This window comes from Hylobates moloch, unplaced genomic scaffold, assembly GCF_009828535.3.
Source record: "Hylobates moloch isolate HMO894 unplaced genomic scaffold, HMol_V3 SCAFFOLD_1, whole genome shotgun sequence".
NCBI classification, from domain to species: domain Eukaryota; kingdom Metazoa; phylum Chordata; class Mammalia; order Primates; family Hylobatidae; genus Hylobates; species Hylobates moloch.
In genome coordinates, this window is record NW_026652276.1 from 209,476,976 (window position 1) to 209,495,747 (window position 18,772).

General features: G+C 45.3%; 2 protein-coding genes across 5 annotated transcripts in view; both read left to right on the forward strand.

Moving 5' to 3' along the window:
• Positions 1-136: 136 nt before the first annotated feature.
• HILPDA (hypoxia inducible lipid droplet associated) lies at positions 137-2,689 on the forward strand. The gene is made up of 2 exons (XM_032761652.2): positions 137-299; positions 1,468-2,689. The coding sequence occupies exon 2, from the start codon at positions 1,536-1,538 to the stop codon at positions 1,725-1,727; it is 192 nt and encodes a 63-aa protein (XP_032617543.1). The 5' UTR covers positions 137-299; positions 1,468-1,535; the 3' UTR covers positions 1,728-2,689.
• Positions 2,690-17,292: 14,603 nt separating this feature from the next.
• Positions 17,293-18,772, forward strand: part of GARIN1A (golgi associated RAB2 interactor 1A) — a 45,414-nt gene continuing 43,934 nt past the window's right edge. For 3 of the 4 annotated variants that reach the window (XM_058426460.1, XM_058426453.1, XM_058426461.1), the window contains exon 1: positions 17,293-17,516. In XM_058426460.1, the coding sequence (XP_058282443.1) occupies positions 17,364-17,516 (153 nt within the window). In that variant the 5' untranslated portion in view covers positions 17,293-17,363. The remainder of the gene's footprint in view (positions 17,517-18,772) is intronic. The other variant, XM_032753534.2, reaches the window with a different exon arrangement.

Consider the following 18,772-nt stretch of genomic DNA (forward strand, 5'->3'; position numbering starts at 1 on the left):
AATCCCCAAACCCCGTTGCCCGCGGGGTGGGGCCGCGGACGTGCGTCCCGTCGTGTGCGTCCCGGGCGTGCGTGCGGCCTCCAGTACGCGTGCGCGTGCCTTCCGGGGGCGTGCTCGCGGCTATAAGGGGCGGAGGCTGGGTGGCCTTGCTCCGGGCTCTGCGGCTGACGGCGCTTTTGTCTCCGTTGAGTTTTGTGGCGGGAAGCTTCTGCGCTGGTGCTTAGTAACCGACTTTCCTCCCGACTCCTGCACGACCTGCTACTACAGCCGGCGATCCACTCCCGGCTCTTCCCCCGGAGGTGAGCGGCCCTGTGGGCTTCCCCGGCTCCCCACCCCCATCGCCAGAGTGCTCGCCGCGCTAGCAGCCTCGCGTTCCAGGGCTGGGGGTGCGCCGCCGGGATCCTCTCTCCTCGCCCCCGCCCCATCTGGGGTCCCCATTCAGCCGTCAGCCCTGTTTTGTCCTGAGGTGGTCCTAACTAGGATCCACGTGGCCCATCCCACGCCCACAGGTGCTGAGTTAGGCATCCCTGCCATGCCCTCCCGAAGCACCTTCACGATCTCCTTCCTATCCCAACACTTAGCGTGTTGCGTGGTAACTACCCTTTGTCTATAAGGTTTGCCATGTAGCCCTAGTATCTTCCAGGGTACTTAACACATTGCAGATATTCATGGTATGTTTGTTAAATAAATGAACTTGATAGATTTGACCCTCAAAGAGTTATTTGGACTTGCAAAAAGTTTGTAGTTAACTCCAATCTGTGATGTGGGAGAGACTTCTAGGCAGGTTGCTTTCTCTAGGGCATGTTCTTATATTTCCCATTACCCACCACCCCCCTGCAAAAGGACTGGGCCTATTTCAGGAAGGTGACTGATACCTGCACTGTAGCACAGGGGTTGTGCATTGTGCCTGCAGGAACAAAATTTTCAATAAAGTAAAAGTTTGTTTGTTTTTGAGACGGAGTTTCGCTTTTGTTGCCAAGGCTGGAGTGCAATGGCGCGATCTTGGCCCACTGCAACCTCTGCCTCCCGGGTTCAAGCGATTCTGCCTCAGCCTCCCGAGTAGCTGGGATTACAGGCATGTGCCACTATGCCCAGCTAATTTTTGTATTTGTAGTAGAGACGGGGTTTCACCATGTTGGTCAGGCTGGTCTCGAACTCCTGACCTCAGGTGATCCACCCACCTCGGCCTCCCAGAGCGTTGGGATTACATATATGAGCCACCGCGCCTGGCCTAAGAAAGTAAAAGTTTTAAGAAGTGTTCTTGAATTAGTCCAAGAAGCATGGCTCCACAGCCATGAAGTTTGCAATGTAAAATATTCTTGGAGAGTTGCTGTGCAACTTCCTGGTCCCTGTGTCCCTCACTGGCTAAGCCTCTCCCTCAGCCCTGTGAGAGGACAGAAGAGTCAGGGCTGGATGCATGCATATCCCCAAAAGGCTATAGATTCATCCTCTCCTCTTTTTCCTCAGGGTCCAGAGGCCTTTCAGAAGGAGAAGGCAGCTCTGTTTCTCTGCAGAGGAGTAGGGTCCTTTCAGCCATGAAGCATTTGTTGAACCTCTACCTGTTAGGTGTGGTGCTGACCCTACTCTCCATCTTCGTTAGAGTGATGGAGTCCCTAGAGAGCTTACTAGAGAGCCCATCGCCTGGGACCTCCTGGACCACCAGAAGCCAACTAGCCAACACAGAGCCCACCAAGGGCCTTCCAGACCATCCATCCAGAAGCATGTGATAAGACCTCCTTCCGTACTGGCCATATTTTGGAACACTGACCTACACATGTCCAGATGGGAGTCCCATTCCTAGCAGACAAGCTGAGCAGCAGTGTAACCAGAGAACTATTACTAGGCCTTGAAGAACCTGTCTAACTGGATGGTCATTGCCTGGGCAAGGCCTGTTTAGGCTGGTCGCAGTGGTTCACACCTGTAATCCTAGCACTTTGGGAGGCTGAGGTGGGTGGATCACCTGAGGTCAGGAGTTCGAGACCAGCCTCGCCAACATGGCGAAACCCCATCTCTACTAAAAATACAAAAGTTAGCTGGGTGTGGTGGCAGAGGCCTGTAATCCCAGCTACTTGGGAGGCTGAGGCAGGAGAATTGCTTGAACCCAGGGACGGAGTTTGCAGTGAGCCGAGATCGCACTGCTGTACCTAGCCTAGGCCACAGAGCAAGACTCCATCTCAAAAAAAAAAAAGAAAAAGAAAAAGCCTGTTTAATGCACAGGTGTGAGTGGATTGCTTATGGCTGTGAGATAGGTTGATCTCGCCCTTACCCCAGGGTCTGGCATATGCTGTGCTTTCCTCAGCAGTATGACTCTTGACATCTCTTAGATGTCCCAACATCAGCTGTTGGGAGATGGTGATGTTTTCAACCCTACTTCCTAACATCTGTCTGGGGTTCCTTTAGTCTTGAATGTCTTATGCTCAATTATTTGGTGTTCAGCCTCTCTTCCACAAGAGCTCCTCCATGTTTGGATAGCAGTTGAAGAGGTGTGTGGATGGGCTGTTGGGAGGGAGAGGATAGAGTGTTCAGTGCCCATTTCTCATTTTACATTTTAAAGTCCTTCCTCCAACATAGTGTGTATTGGTCTGAAGGGGGTGGTGGGATGTCAAAGCCTGCTCAAGTTATGGACATTGTGGCCACCATGTGGCTTAAATGATTTTTTCTAATTAATAAAGTGGAATATATATTTCTACTGTGTGTCATGTTGACTTCTGCTCTTGAAATTCGTGGTAGGGAGGGTCTTAATTTCTAGACCTGAGGTTTAACATCTCAATACTTTGGAGCAGGAAAGTGCTTAAATCACTTTGTTTAAAACACAGTATCAGTAGACTTCTGAATTTGGAAGCAGTTGGGTCTGCCATGTATCAACCAGTTATGTGAGCCTAGGCCATGACTATTGCAGGCCTGTCATGACTAGATCTGTAAAGAAGAAGAAAAATGATCACCACTTCCAGCCCCTCTCCTTGAGTCTCTGGGGCAAAGAGGACTATCAGTTCAGGGGGCCATGGCCTTTTTCTTCTGTACTCTTCAGCGTGTTTTACTTACCCATCAAAAAGGTGCTTAATTCAGATTGTTCTCAGAGTCAGTTGGTAAAGTGTCCACACCACACAGATGATTATATCTGCTCTCCCAGATCTAAGCAACTTGGCCTTTACTCAAAAGTTGGAGGGGTTTTTTTCTTGCATCTACCATTCTTGTACTCCCTGTCCCACGTACAATTGTATTCACTCCTTTGCCTGTTACAATATATTTATTTACACTCCCATCTGGGCGTGTGCATCGTTTTATTAACTTGATTGACTTTTGCTAAAGTACAGCAATGGAGTACAGTGTCTTCTGTTAAGCCAGTTTTGCTTCCTGAGTGTTGTTAAAGTGTCACTACCCTAGAAGCCTGTGGGTTAAGCATCACTTTCATTTATTGCACGGTGGTTGTCACTAGTTATTTATCAAGTATTTCCAGTTTCCCACCTTCCAGGTACATGGTAAGTTGGTCCCCTTGTGGCTGGCAGGGCTTTGTTAGCATAGTACTACTCTCAAATCTATTTGGCTTTTTCTCTGGTTTCAGAGTTTCATGTGCCAGTAGTTACCCTCTTCTAGTCATATTTCTTATATTTGATATATTTTCTCATTCTCATGCCTCTAATTTGGGGTATTTTTGAACCTTCAATTGGAGAGCCTGCACTTTAAGTCTCTCCTCCAAGTGGCTTAGTTTAATTGAAGTGATCTGTGTGCCACCACCCCCTTGTGGTTGGATGAGGCCATGTCATTAGTTCTGGCCAATGAGCTGTGAGTGGTAGTGGCTTGCGTTAATTCTGCGTGAGAGCATTTCAGTGCTGGAGAAACCTGCGAGGCCCTCTTTTTGCCTCTGTGCAGTGACCAGCAGTGCTTCCTATGGAACTGTTCATTAGTGTAGGTCCTGGAATGAGGATGCCATGGCGCAGGGCCCTTAATCTGTCCAATCTGACTGTGATGTGGGAGAGACTTCTAGACAGGTTGCTTTCTCTAGGGCATGTTCTTGTATTTCCCATTACCCCCCACCCCCTGCAAAAGAACTGGGCCTGTTTCAGGAAGATGACTGATACCCGCACTGTAGCACAGGAATTGTGCTACTGATATCTGGGGGTTTTGTTAACTGAAGTGTAACTTAGCTTATCCTGACTGGTACATTGTGTACAGCACCTATTGGTTGCCAGGCATCAGCTAATACCTCATCGCTACGTGCCTCAAATGTACACAAGGTATTGGGAGGAAAGCATGTGAACAAATAATGTGTCATAGTTTTATGATAGAAATATGTATACAGGATAGTGGGTACATAAAGTTATTTGTAGGCAGGAGAGGGGTGTTCAGGAAAAGCTTCTTAGAGGATCTCAATTTTTTAAAAATGCGTAGGTTACAGGCTGCTGGCCAACTTAGGAAAAGGTGTCTCAGTGGAGGGAACAATGGGAGCAAAGGCATGGAGATGAGCCTATGCACAGCTCGTTTAGAAAACTGCAAGTGCAGGCCAGGCGTGGTGGTTCACGCCTGTAATCCCAGCACTTTGGGAGGCCGACGCAGGTGGATCACCTGAGGTTAGGAGTTTGTGAACAGCCTGGCCAACATGGGGAAACTCCATCTCTATTAAAAATACAAAAAATTAGCTGGGTGTGGTGGCAGGTGCCTGTAATCCCAGCTACTCAGGAGGCTGAGGCAAGAGAATCACTTGAACCTGGGGGTCAGAGGTTGCAGTGAGCCAAGATGCACCATTGCACTCCAGCCTGGGCAACAAAAGCGAAACTCCATCTCAAAAAAAAAGAGAACTGCACGTACAGGGCAGGCACAGTGGCTCGTACCTGTAACCCCAGCACTTCGAGAGGCTGAGGCAGGAGGATTGCTTGAGCCCAGGAGTTCAAGACCAGCCTGGGGAACAGAGCAAGACCCCGTCTTTATTTAAAAAAAAATTATTTAGAACAAAAATTTTTTTTCCATTCAGGGTCTCATTTTGTTGCCCAGGCTGGAGTGCAGTGGTGGGATTGTGGTTCACTGCAACCTCCACCTCCCGGGCTCAAGCAATTCTCCTGTCTCAGCCTCCCCAGTAGCTGGGACTACAGGTGCACACCACCATGCCCAGCTAATTTTCGTATTTTTTGTAGGGATGGAGTTTTACCATGTTGCCCAGACTGTCCTTGAACCCCTTGGACTCAAGTGATCCACCCATCTCGGCCTCCCAAAGTGCTGAGATTACAGGTGTGAACCACCACACCCGGCCCACTACCCCCCCAACATTTTTTTAAGCGTTAGCTGGGCATAGTGGCGCACAGTCCAAGCTACCAAAGGGGCTGAAGTGGGAGGATCACTTGAGCCCAGGAGTTTGAGGCTGCAGTGAGCCATGATCATGCCACTGTGCTGCAGCCTGGGTGACAGAACTAGACCCTGTCTCTCTTTTTTTTTTTTTCGAGATGGAGTCTCGCTCTTTCACCCAGGCTGGAGTGCAGTGGTGCGATCTCGGCTCACTGCAGGCTCTGCCCCCCGGGGTTCACGCCATTCTCCTGCCTCAGCCTCCTGCGTAGCTGGGACTGCAGGCGCCCGCCACCTCGCCCAGCTAATTTTTTGTATTTTTAGTAGAGATGGGGTTTCACCGTGTTAGCCAGGATGGTCTCGATCTCCTGACCTCGTGATCCGCCCGCCTCGGCCTCCCAAAGTGCTGGGATTACAGGCGTGAGCCACCGCGCCCGGCCCGACCCTGTCTCTTAAAAAATTAAGGCTGGGCACGGTGGCTCACACCTGTAATCCCAGCACTTTGGGAGGCCAAGGCAGGTAGATCATTTGAGATCAGGAGTTCGAGACCAGTCTGACCAATATGGTGAAACCCTGTCTCTACTAAATTACAATATATACAAAAATTAGCTGGGCATGGTGGCAGGCATCTGTAGTCCCAGCTACTGGGGAGGCTGAGACGGGAAAATTGCTTGAACCTGGGAGTCAGAGGTTGCAGTGAGCCGAGATAGTGCCACTGCACTCCAGTCTGGGTGACAGAGCAAGACTCCATCTCAAAATAAATAAATAAATAATAATAAATAAATAATTTTTCAAAGTGCAAGTACAAATTTTAAATCTTACTAGCTTGTGGCTTGAACTCTAGTGCCACCTAGTGGACCCTAAAGAAGGGAATATTTTATATACTGTATGCTGTGTAATGCTTTCTGAATTTGAATGACACTACCTCTGAAGCTTAAGATAACTATGAGAATATTAAGGGCTGGAAGATAAGATCTAGCCCAGCACTGTCCAATAAAAACATAATGCAAACTACATATATAATTTAAAATTTTCTAGTGTCCCATTAAGGAGTAAAAAGAAACCGAAGGTATTAACATATTTAATGCAATGTATTCAAGATATCATTCCAAAATATAACATAAAGTGTTATTAATGAGATATGTTAAATACTTTTTTTGTGATACTAAGTTTGTATACTGGTGGGCATTTTATACTTCAAATATGTCTCTACTTGGATTTGCCACATTTTCTTTAGTTTTTGTTGGTGATTTTTTTTTTTTTTTTTTGGCGAGTTTTGCTCTGTCGCCCACGCTGGAGTGCAGTGGCGCAATCTCGGTTCACTGCAACCTCTGCCTCTGGGTTCAAGCAATTCTTGTGCATCAGCCTCCTGAGTAGCTGGGATTATAGGCACCCACCACCATGCTGGGCTAATTTTTTTTTTTTTGGTAGAGATGGGGTTTCACCATGTTGGCCAGGCTGGTTTTGAACTCTTGGCCTCATGTGATCTGCCTGCCTCAGCCTCCCAAAGTGCTGGGATTACAGGTGTGAGCTACTGCACCCAACCTGGATTTGCCACATTTTAAATGCTCACCGGTCACATGTGGTAGGTTAGTGGCTGCTGCACTAGACAGTGCTGGTCTAGCCCAGTCTTTTTACTGCTGAGGAAATTGGCAGAAGATGACTAGGTCACTTAGACAGTATTATTGAGCTAATTAGTAGTCAATTCCCAGAATGCAGCTCTATTCCCTCCTTCATGCTTTTCTTTCTTCTTTTTCTAAGACTCTGAAATGCAGTATAACAAAGGATATAATAATGAGCTTTGTCACTCCCAGGATGTTTTTAGGTGGAACATGTTCTTATTACTATTTCCTTTTAGATTATGTCCATACGCATGGGGATTTTTATTTATTTATTTATTTATTTTTTTGACAGTGCCTCACTCTGTCGCCCAGGCTAGAGTGCAGTGGTGCCATCTCAGCTCACTGCAACCTCCGCCCTCTGGGTTCAAGCAGTTCTCCTGCCTCAGCCTCCTGAATAGCTGGGACCACAGGCACCTGCCACCACACCCAGCTAATTTTTGCATTTTTAATAGAGACGGGGTTTCACCATGTTGGCCAGGCTGGTCTTGAACTCAGGCTGGTCTGACCTCAAGTGATCCACCCGCCTTGGCCTCCCAAAGTGCTGGGATTACAGGCGTGAACCACCGCACCCAGCCAGGAATTTCTATATTGTTTTAATAGCATGAATGCAATTTGGCCTCTTGTTTTCTTTTTTATTTACCATTATAACCTGTGGAATTAAATAATTAATAAAAGTAGGTAGTCCAATGTAATCTGAGGAATTCTAATTTGGAGAACATTATACTCATATAAGACTTACTAGCAAAATATAATGTTAAATAAATACTATATAAACTTCTCAGGCTTTAATAGATCTTAGGTGCCCAGGGGTGACAGAAATTAATAATTGGATGGAAGAATACCGAGAAGGCAAGACAATTCATGCTGGAAATGTGCTAAAAGTGCTTCAAAGGGAAACTATTACCCAGTAACCAAAAAGAAACCTGCTTTCCTCTCCCTTTTTATGTAAAGCTTTCCCTTCTTTTTTGGATATTTCTTCTTGGTAGTGGTGGTGGGCTGCATTTGTTGGGGTTAGTATATTAGTTGTCGATTGTTGTGTAACAAATACACCTTAACTTAGCAGTTTCAAGCAATTATTGTCTCATATAGTTGCTGATGGTCAGGAATCTGGGAGTGGCTTAGCTGCATGGTTCTGGCTCTGAGCCAGAACCTCTCATGAGGTTGCGGTCAAGCTGTTGGCTGGGACTGCAGTCATCTGAAGTCTCATCAGCAGCTAGAGGATTCATTTCCAAGTTAGCTCACATGGCTGTTGGCAGGCCTTCATTCCTGGATGGCTATTGGCTGGAGGCCTAAGTTCTTCACCATGTGGACTTCTCCACAAGGCTGCTCATGACATGGCAGATGGCTTCCCCTTGGGTGGAGTGATAGGAGGGCGAGGGCCAGGGTGAGGGTGGTACGGAGAGAGAAAAAACTACCAAGATGAAAGCTGCAGTGCCTTTTATAACCGAATCTTGGAAGGGACATATCACTACTTGTGCCTTGTGCTTTCAGTCACACAGACCAACCCTGATATGTTATGGATAGGGACTTGGAGACTGCTCCAAAGACCAGGAGGTGACGATCACTGGGGTCCTCTGGGAGACTGGCCACCACAGTTCCCTTTTCCTTTTCAGGTCACTTACAAGGGTCTTTGTTGCTATGGAAGTGGATGTGGGCATAATCAAAGGATACATGTTGTACAGGCCTTTATTATACAAACCTCTGCAATAAAACAATGAATAACATATCACTGCCAAGACAGTTATACAGTGTTAAATTGGAATGGAAAGGAAGGAATCAGAATTTCATGTGATAGAACACTTAAAGTCTGCCTGTGCGCACGTATGAATATGCATTAGGGAGAAGTAAAAAAGTGACCTGAAAATCTTCCTAAAGTAATATTATCTAGAAAGTTTGAGCGGTTTAACTGTGGCTAACAAGATTTCCTGAAGATAAAATGTTCCTGGGGCCTTAATAGTTACAAGAACTTTACCAATCAAGAAAGCAAATGTATAGGAGTCTAAAACTTATTTAGTTTTGCATATTCATTTCAGAGTACCAATTATAACTTTATTTCTTTTTAATTTTTAAAAGTTTAGAAAAAGAACCAATTACAATGTTAAAAGGAAACAGGAAGGATAGATTTGGGGCCAATTATATTCCCATTTGGGTTTTTGTTACTATAAAATTGGAAATATTAAAGATTTTTAAAAATGAGTGTGGTAATAGAGTACAAATCTGCAAATGATGAATCAGCAATTATATTTTTATATCAAACAGGGTATGTTTGTGATATTGATATAGTATTAATGCACTGTGAATTTATTGATTTATTTTGAGATGGAGTCTTGCTCTGTCGTGCAGACTGGTGTGCAGTGGTGCGATCTCAGCTCACTGCAACCTCTGTGATATGGTTTAGCTGTGTCCCCACCCAAATCTCATCTTGAATTCCTATGTGTTGTGGGAGGGACCTGGTGGAAGGTAATTGAATCATGGGGGCAATCAATTCTTTCCTGTGCTGTTCTTGTGATAGTAAATAAGTCTCACAAGATCTGATGGTTTGTTTTTTTTTTCGAGATGGAGTCTCACTCTGTCACCCAGGCTGGTGTGAAGTGGCACAATCTCAGCTCACTGCAGCCTCTGCCTCCTGGGTTCAAGCGATTCTCCTGTCTCAGCCTCCCAAGTAGTTGGGATTACAGTTGCCTGCCACCATGCCTGGCTAATTTTTGTATTTTTAGTAGAGAGGGGATTTCACCATGTTGGCCAGGCTGGCCTTGAAGTCCTGACTTCAGATAATCTGCTTGCCTCAGCTTCCCAAAGTGCTGGGATTACAGGCGTGAGCCACTGTGCCCAGCTGAGATCTGATGGTTTTAAAAAGAGGAGCTCCCCTGCATGAGATCTCTCTTTTTGCCTGCTACCATTTATGTAAGATGTGACTTGCTCCTTCTTGCCTTCCATCATGACTGTGAGGCTTCCCCAGCCATATGGAATTGTAAGTTCAATTAAACTTCTTTTCTTTGTAAATTACCCAGTCTCGGGTATGTCTTTATCAGCAGCATGAAAATGGACTAATACAGTAAATTGGTACCAGGAGTGGAGTGTTGCTGAAAAGATACCTGAAAATGTGGAAATGACTTTGGAACTGGGTAATATGCAGAGGTTGGAACAGTTTAGAGGGCTCAGAAGAAGACAGGAAAATGTGGAAAAGCTTGGAACTTTCTAGAGACTTGTTGAATGGCTTTGCCAAAAATGCTGATAATGATATGGACAATAAGACCCAGGCTGAGGTGGTCTCAGATGGAGATGAGGAACTTACTGGGAACTGGAGCAAAGGTGACTCTTGTTATGTTTTAGCAAAGCAACTGGCAGCATTTTGCCCCTGCCTTAGAGATTTGTGGAAGTTTGAACTTGAGAGAGATGATTTAGGGTATCTGGCAGAAGAAATTTCTAAGCAGCAAAGCATTCAAGAGATGACTTGGGTGCTGTTGAAAGCATTCAGTTTTAAAAGGAAAACAGAGCATAGAAGTTTGAAAAATTTGCAGCCTGGCAATGTGATAGAAAAGAAAATTCCATTTTCTGAAGAGAAATTTAAGCCAGCTGCAGAAATTTGCATAAGGAAGGAGGAGCCAAATGTTAATCCCCAAGACAATGGGGAAAATGTCTCCAGGCCATGTCAGAGGTCTTCACAGCAGTCCCTCCCATCACAGGCCCAGAAGCCTAGGAGGAAAAAGTGGTTTCATGGGCTGGGCCCAGGGTCCCCAAGCTATGTGCAGCCTGGGGTTTGGTCCACTGCATCCCAGCTGCCCCAGCTGTGGCTGAAAGGGGACAATGTAGAGCTCAGGCCCTGGCTTTAGATGGTGCAAGCCCCAAGCCTTGTGGTGTTGAGCTTCCATGTGGTGTTGAGCCTGCAGGTGCACAGAAGTCAAGAATTGAGGTTTTGGAACCTCCACCTCGATTTTAGAAGATGTATGGAAATGCCTGGATGCCCAGGCAGAAATTTGCTGCAAGGGTGGGGCTCTCATGGAGAACCTTTGCTAGGGCAGTGCAGAAGGGAAATGTGGGGTCGGATCCCCCACACAGAGTCCCTACTGGGGCACTGTCCTCCAGACCCCAGAATGGTAGATCCACCGATAGCTTGCACTGTGTGCCTGGAAAAGCCACAGACACTCAATGCCAGCCTATGAAAGCAACCAGGAGGGAGACTGTACCCTGTAAAGCCACAGGGGCAGAGCTGCTCAAGACCATGGGAACCTACCTCTTGTATCAGCATGACCTGGATGTGAGACATGGAGTCAAAGGAGAACATTTTGGAGCTCTAAGATTTGACTGCCCTGCTGGATTTTGGACTTGCATGGGGCCTGTAGCCCCTTTGTTTTGGCCAGTTTCTCCCATTTGGAATGGCTATATTTACCCAATGCCTATACCCCCATTGTATCCAGGAAGTAACTAACCTGCTTTTGATTTTACAGGCTCATAAGTGGAAGGGACTTGCCTTGTCTCAGATGAGACTTTAGACTGTGGACTTTTGAGTTAATGCTGAAATGAGTTAAGACTTTGGGGGACTGTTAGAAAGGCATGATTGGTTTTGAAATGTGAGATCATGAGATTTGGGAGGGGCCAGGGGCGGAATGATATGGTTTGGCCATGTCCCCATCCAAATCTCATCTTGAATTTCCATGTGTTGTGGGAGGGACCGGTGGGAGGTCATTGAATGATGGGGGCAAGTCTTTTCTGTACTGTTCTTGTGATAGTGAATAAGTCTCATGAGATCTGATGGTTTTAAAGAGAGGAATTTCCCCACTCAAGCTCTCTCTCTTTGCCTGCTGCCATCCATGTAAGATGTGACTTGCTCCTCCTTGCCATCTGCCATGATTGTGAGGCTTCCCCAGCCACGTGGAACTGTAAGTCCAATTAAACCTCTTTTCTTTGTAAATTATCCAGTCTTGGGTATGTCTTTATCAGCAGCGTGAAAACAGACTAATGCACTCTGCCTCTGGGGGCTCAAGCAATTCTCATGCCTTAGCCTTCCAGGTAGCTGGGACTACAGGTGTGGACTACCACACCTGGCTAATTTTTGTATTTTTAGTAGAAACAGGGTTTCACCATGTTGGCCAGGCTGGTCTTGAACTTCTGCCTCAAGTGATCCACCCGCCTCGGCCTCCCAAAGTGCTGGGATTACAGGCATGAGCCACCGTACCTGGCCTGCACTGTGAATTTATAATCCCAGTGATTAGATGTGGATATTAATGTTATTCATTTCCTTTTTACCTTATTTTATGTTTGTTTTTAATAATAATTTTGTAACATTTGAAGATATAAATATCCTTAAATACTTTTACAGTCATGTTAAAAATTCTTCAGATTTCAAAAACAATGAAAACTTGATAATGCATTTAGGAATTGTAGAAATATGAGAGAGTCCTAATTTTGAAAATGAGGCACTCTGATACAGGTCAGTTGTACAAGGACATTAGTACATTAGTACTGTTGATACCTTCATGTTTGGCAATTATAGTCAGGTACTTCTTTTATGAATTTAAAATTAGTAATTTATTTTATGACCTACTTTTCAGGAGCTGTTATTGTGAAAGTCTTTTTGCTGCTATGAGTTTTATCCAGTCAGAAACAGGAACCAATTGTAAACAATTACTTCTATTGCTGCAAACAATTTTTAAAAACCTGCCAAATATGCAATGCCTTGCTATTCAAAAGAAAAAAATTCATGGGTTTAACTCCATGGTTTTTTCGTTTTTGTTTTTGTTTTTGTTTTTTTGAGACGGAGTCTTACTCTGTTGCCCAGGCTAGAGTAAAGTGGCACCATCTTGGCTCACTGCAAACTCTACCTCCCAGCTTCAAGTGATTCTCCTAAGAGTAGCTGGGATTACAGGCCTGCGCCACCATGCCCAGCTAATTTTTGTATTTTTAGTAGAGACAGGGTTTCACCATGTTGACCAGGCTGGTTTTGAACTCCTGACCTCAGGTGATCCACCCACCTTGGCCTCCCCAAGTGCTGGGATTACAGTAGTGAGCCACTGTGCCCCAAAAGAAAAAAAATTTCAAATTTCATACCTTAAAAATTATCTCCTTCATGAGATCAACACCTGTGGAAAGAAAAGAAAAAAGAAAACATTATTTCCTTCAAACTAACCTGATAAAGTTTGGAAATACTATAAATCCTCAATATTTAAAACAGTGTAGTACCAGCATGTGAATAGACAGATCAAAGCAATGTAAAATAAATTCTGAAATTGGCCCATTATAGTTAACACTTTTGATTATGAGAAAGGTGGCATTGTCCTCATGAATCTCAATGAGGCTTAAACTGACCAGCCTATTTAATAGCACAACCTTCCACCACATCCATCCCCAACATTCCTGGTCCCCCTTATCCTGTTCTTTTCTTTCTATACCACTTACCACCTCCTAACACACTATATAATTATTTATTGTGGTTTTTTTAGTTGTTGGAATCCCCTCGCATAAACCTAGCCTTTTTATTTTGTTCACTGATCTATCCCAAGCATCTAGGAAAGTGCCTACCATATATAGTAGATACTTGATAAACATTTGTTAAATGAATGAATCTCAAATCATTGGTGAAAGATGTAACATCCTATATAATAAGTGACACTGGACAATTGATAGCCATCTGGGGAAATACAGACAAACACATTGGTTCTAGACTTTACATCACACACCAGGAAAAAATCTAGATGGATTAAAGGCTTAAATAGAAAGATAACAACCGTAAAAGTCATTCAGGAAACCATGGGGAAATGATTGTATAACCTTGGAATTGGGAAACTTTGTCAAAATATCACACAAAAATCCAAAAGCCATAAATGAAAATATTGATAAATTTAACTACCAAAAGAAATTACTCAAGGCAAAAACACAGTAAACATATTCAAAGACAAATAAAAAACTAGGAAAAAGTCACAACTCAGTCTTTCCAATATAAAAAGATTGCCTATAAAATAGATAAGAAAAAGACCAATAGCCTAATAGAAAAATTGGCAAATGTTATGAACTAAAAATTCATAGAATAAAAACCAATGAGATAAATGAAAAGATACCCAATTAAAATTACATTGAGATATCATTTTAAAAACTTTCAGCCTTAAAAAGCTTAAAAAAGCTTAAAAAGCTTGATGACATACTGAGATGGTGGATTTATGAGAAGCACAAACTCTCAAACATTGTTGGTGGAAATTTAAATTTGTGTACTTGTTATGAAGTGCATCACAGTAGTATCCATTCGCATATACACTCTTTTTTTAAAAAAATATTTATTTGTTTTGAGACAGGGTCTCACTCTGTTGCCCAGGTTGCTTCTGGCATCAGAATAATATCCTATTACTGTCAAGTGGCACCGCCCCCCCCCCGCCGCCGTTTCTTCAAAGGCTGTGATAAGTTTTGCACAGATGAGGGCAGCAGAAAGGAGGTAGTTGCTACTAGACACCATCCTTCTTTGTATATTCCACACTGACCTTGCTCTAGGCAAAGGCCCCCACCACAAAAACAATAGGGTCACTGCTGAACACCAGCTCTTACACCTACCTCGCTGATGCCCGGAATGGAAAAAGAAGTGCTGATTTTCTTTTTCTTTCTTTCTTTTTTTTTTTAGACAGAGACTCATTGTGTGGCCCAGGCTGGAGTACAGTGGCACAATCTTGGCTCACTGCAACTTCCGCCTCCCGGGTTCAAATGGTTCTTTTGCCTCAGCCTCCTGAGTAGCTGGGAATACAGGCACATGCCACCACACCCGGCTAATTTTTGTATTTTTAGTGGAGACAGGGTTTCACCATATTGGCCAGACTGGTTTCAAACTCGTGACCTTGTGATCCTCCCTCCTTGGCCTCCCAAAGTACTGGGATTAAAGGTGTGAGCCACCACACCCAGCCAGAAGTGCCAATTTTCATACATCCAACTGGGAAGTGATCTGATGTTGGATTCTTTTTTTTTTTTTTTTTTTTTTTTTTTTAGACGGAGTTTTGCTCTTGTGGTCCACGCTGGAGTGCAGTAATGGCACGATCTCAGCTCACTGCAACTTCCGCCTCCCAGGTTCAAGTGATTCTCCTACCTCAGCCTCCCAAGTAGCTGGGATTACAGGTGCCTGCCACCATGCCCAGCTAATTTTTTATATTTTTAGTAGAGATGGGATTTCACCATGTTGGTCAGGCTGGTCTCCAACTCCTGACCTCAGGTGATCCACCCGCCTCAGCCTTCCAAAGTGCTGGGATTACAGGCGTGAGCCGCTGCACCTGGCCCTGTTTCTCTTTTTAAATATACAATTTTAGGATCCCTTTTTTTTTTTTTTTTTTTTTGAGATGGGAGTCTCATTCTGTCACCCAAGCTGGAGCGCAGTGGCACAATCTCTGCTCACTGCAACCTCTGCCTTCTGGGCTCAAGTGATCCTCCCACCTCAGCCTCCCAAATAGCTGGGACCACAGGGTGTGCCACCACGCCCGGGTAATTTTTGTATTTTTTGTAGAGACGAGGTTTTACCATGTTGCCCAGGCTGGTCTTGAACTCATAAGTTCAAACAATCCACCCACCTTGGCCTCCTAAAGTGCTGGGATTACAGGCATGAGCCACTGCGCCTGGCCTTATTATATACTCTTTATTGTAAATTTCATATGACCAGTTGATTCTTACCGAAAGCTTTTGTTGATTTTTGTCAAACGCTGGTATTTCTAGCCAACGTATGGTTGCAACTGACAAGCAAATATAGTTCTGACATGAATATTGGTTGATATTTTGATTTACATTAATGAGCAAGGCAAAAGTGAAATAACAAAGTTGTGTATTGGAACTTTACTCATTTGTCAATGACGTGGGCGACTTCTTCGCTAAATTAGGTAACAGTCTTCAAATACTGGAAGGCTATTTTCTCAGATTTTTCTATGCCCAAAATACAATAGCTACAGACACATCTTTAAGTTTAATCTGCATGATTAACATTTTCTCCATCACTTTAGTTTAGACAATCAACAGAACAATAAATCAAACCCTGATTTGTAGCACTTGCTGATTTCAAGCTAGCTAACAACATGAAGTTCCTGAACACACCCTGGGAAGAGATATGCAGCAGCCCACCACTGTATACTGTTTCTTTTCTTTTCTTTTTTTTTTTTTTTGAGACAGAGTCTTGCTTTGTCACTTAGGCTGGAGTGCAGTGGCACGATCTTGGCTCGCTACAACCACCACCTCCTGGATTCAAGCGATCCCCCTGCCCCAGCCTCCCAAGTAGCTGGGCTACAGGTACCCACCACCACACCCGGCTAATTTTTGTAGTTTTAGTTGAGACAGGGTTTCACCTGTTGGCCAGGCTAGTCTCAAACTCCTGACCTGAGGCGATCCACCCACCTTGGCCTCCCAAAGTGCAGGGATTATAGTCATGAGCCACCAAGCCCGGCCAAGTTTATATCATTTAAGTTTTAAAGGCTGGGCACAGTGGCTCACACCTGTAATCCCAGCACTTCGGGAGGCTGAGGCAGGCAGATCACCTGAGGTCGGGAGTTCCAGACCAGCCTGACCAACATGAAGAAACCCTGTCTCTACTAAAAATACAAAATTAGCCGGGTGTGGTGGTGCATGCCTGTAATCCCAGCTACTCGGGAGGCTGAGGCAGGAGAATTGCTTGAAGATGGGAGGCGGAGGTTGTGGTGAGCCGAGATCATGCCACTGCACTCTAGCCTGGGCAACAAGGGTGAAACTCTGTCTCGAAAAAAAAAAAAAAAGTTTTAATAATTGCTGTGTTTAACAACTGGTTTGTAGCATTCCTGAAAATGTAACAACCAGCTCTCGTGACCTGTTTTGGTCTGGCTCCAGCATACAACTGTGCCACTGCCTTCTCCTTTGCCCGCTGTTTCCAAATAAGTAAGCTTCTTAGTTTAGTTAACAGGTGTCCATTTATTTAAAAAAAAAATCTCCTTTTCTCCCATGAGATGGGGTAGGGAAGATGAACTCCCTTTCCCCTATCCTTAGACTTCCCTGGGCAGGTGAACAAGTCACATGGAAGTTTGGTGAGAGGCTTCACTGGGAGGCAAGAGGATTAAAGCCTGTGTGCTCCCAAGAGCCTTCCTTGCATCTGGCCAGCTCACTGCTGCCTTGGCATAACTTTGGGAGGGTCATTTTCCCCATTTGGGGTAAGGGTGAATGTTTACAAAGTGGAATAGGCTGCATTACTGCTGGTTTGTAGTTGGTGGAAAGAGGGAGAAAAGAGCCTGGCATATCCTCTGTCCTTCCTCTCCTCTTCTTTTTTTTTTTTTTTTTTTTTTCCTTTTCTGTTGTCACCATCACATTCCTTGATGTCACTCCTGCCATTGTGAGCTGACAGGCCCTCCCAGCCCTGGTGGACAGCCCGTAAGTAAATGGGGAGGAAGAGCTGGGGAGGTGGGGGCAGATCACATCAACATCTTGGCGTTGGGCTGGGTCGGCGTGGAGCCCCAGAAATGTTCCCAAGCCTATTCTTACCAAGAACCAATGAGTCAAATCAGGGGCCTCCCACCTGAGGTCAGGGAACCAGGCCCTGGAGTGGAACTTGGGGTGGAAAATGGCCTTCTTTGTCAACTGATTCATTCTCCAGAATTCAATTTGTTCTCCAACTCGGTGGTGTTTGAAAGCAACTTTATCCAGGTACCCTCGTGGAGCTCAGGGCCAGCTGTCTTTCAGTTTCCAAAACCTGTTCCTAGGGGTTGGTTATGAGATGCTGTCGCCTTTTAAAGCCTTGGGGGTGGGTGGGGGGGACAAAGAAGCCACCAAAGCTAGAGAAAACCAGAAGGTCTGGGTCCCAAGTTCACCTCCATTTGTGCCTACCGTATGATAGAGCTACCTGCAGGTCATCTGCTCTAAGGAAATTGACTTATGCCTTACAAAAGGAGAGATCAGAGCTCAGTCTCCAGGCGGGGTTCACAGGCCCTTTCTGGGCCACTTGTCCAAAGTGGATGGTTACAGGGAATGAAGGTTGCTGTTAGAAACCCTGCTCTGAAATCCATCCTCCTCACTCTGGGATGGTTTAGAAACAGCCTTGTTTGAAAGCAAAGACACTGGGTAAATAGGTCTTGCCCAGATCCTACCATTCCCTAAAAGGACAGTGGTGACATGACCAATGGAAGTGAGCCTGGGATGGGGCCACTGGGAGTGGAAGATGATCGTTTTCATAAGTATCAAGTCTTACGCGGGTGCTGCCCGCCTCCCTCTAGCGGTCTAGCCTGAACCCGTGCTCCTGCGCAGGAGAGCATAACCAATTGATCGGCCAGTAAGCACACACTAAACATCTACTGAGTGCAGGGCAGGAGGTGCAGAGAAAGATCAGAGTGTCCCTGGCCAGAAAGCCTATGAGTTTGGTTTACCTGTTATTTGGTAACTGTCTAAGCAAGCTCTATGTCAGAGAGTTTGGGCCAGCTGATGCCCCAGGCATGACAGCAGAGAGCAGGTGCTGGGGGCATTCAGGGCATTCTCTCTGGACTTTGGCAGTTGAAGAAGGCTTTCCAAAAGGGTTTTAAGCCATTCTTTGAGAGACTGCTGAGATTTTGGTCAGTGGAAGAGCAGCAGGGAGGATATCCCAGACAGAGGGGCTTCAAAGTACCTAAGGAAAGGCAGGGAGGCTGGAATGCAAGGTCTGCAAGACACAGACCCATTCAAATGGAGTGGGAAAGCAGCCAGGGGTTATAGGAGGGAAGGTGGGAACAGTTTGAGGTGGGTCTTGGGCTTAATTTGGAGACTCTTCACAGAGCAGTGAGCTACTCCCTAACGGAGTCCCCGGATTTTGGAGAGCTGTGTTTATGGCTCCTGCCGCTCCACGGCCCCTTTGCTGCACCCCAGGAGATGTGTAGTTGGGGGATCAGCTGGCAAACCTGGGGCGAGCTCATTCCTAACATACCCTTGGTGGA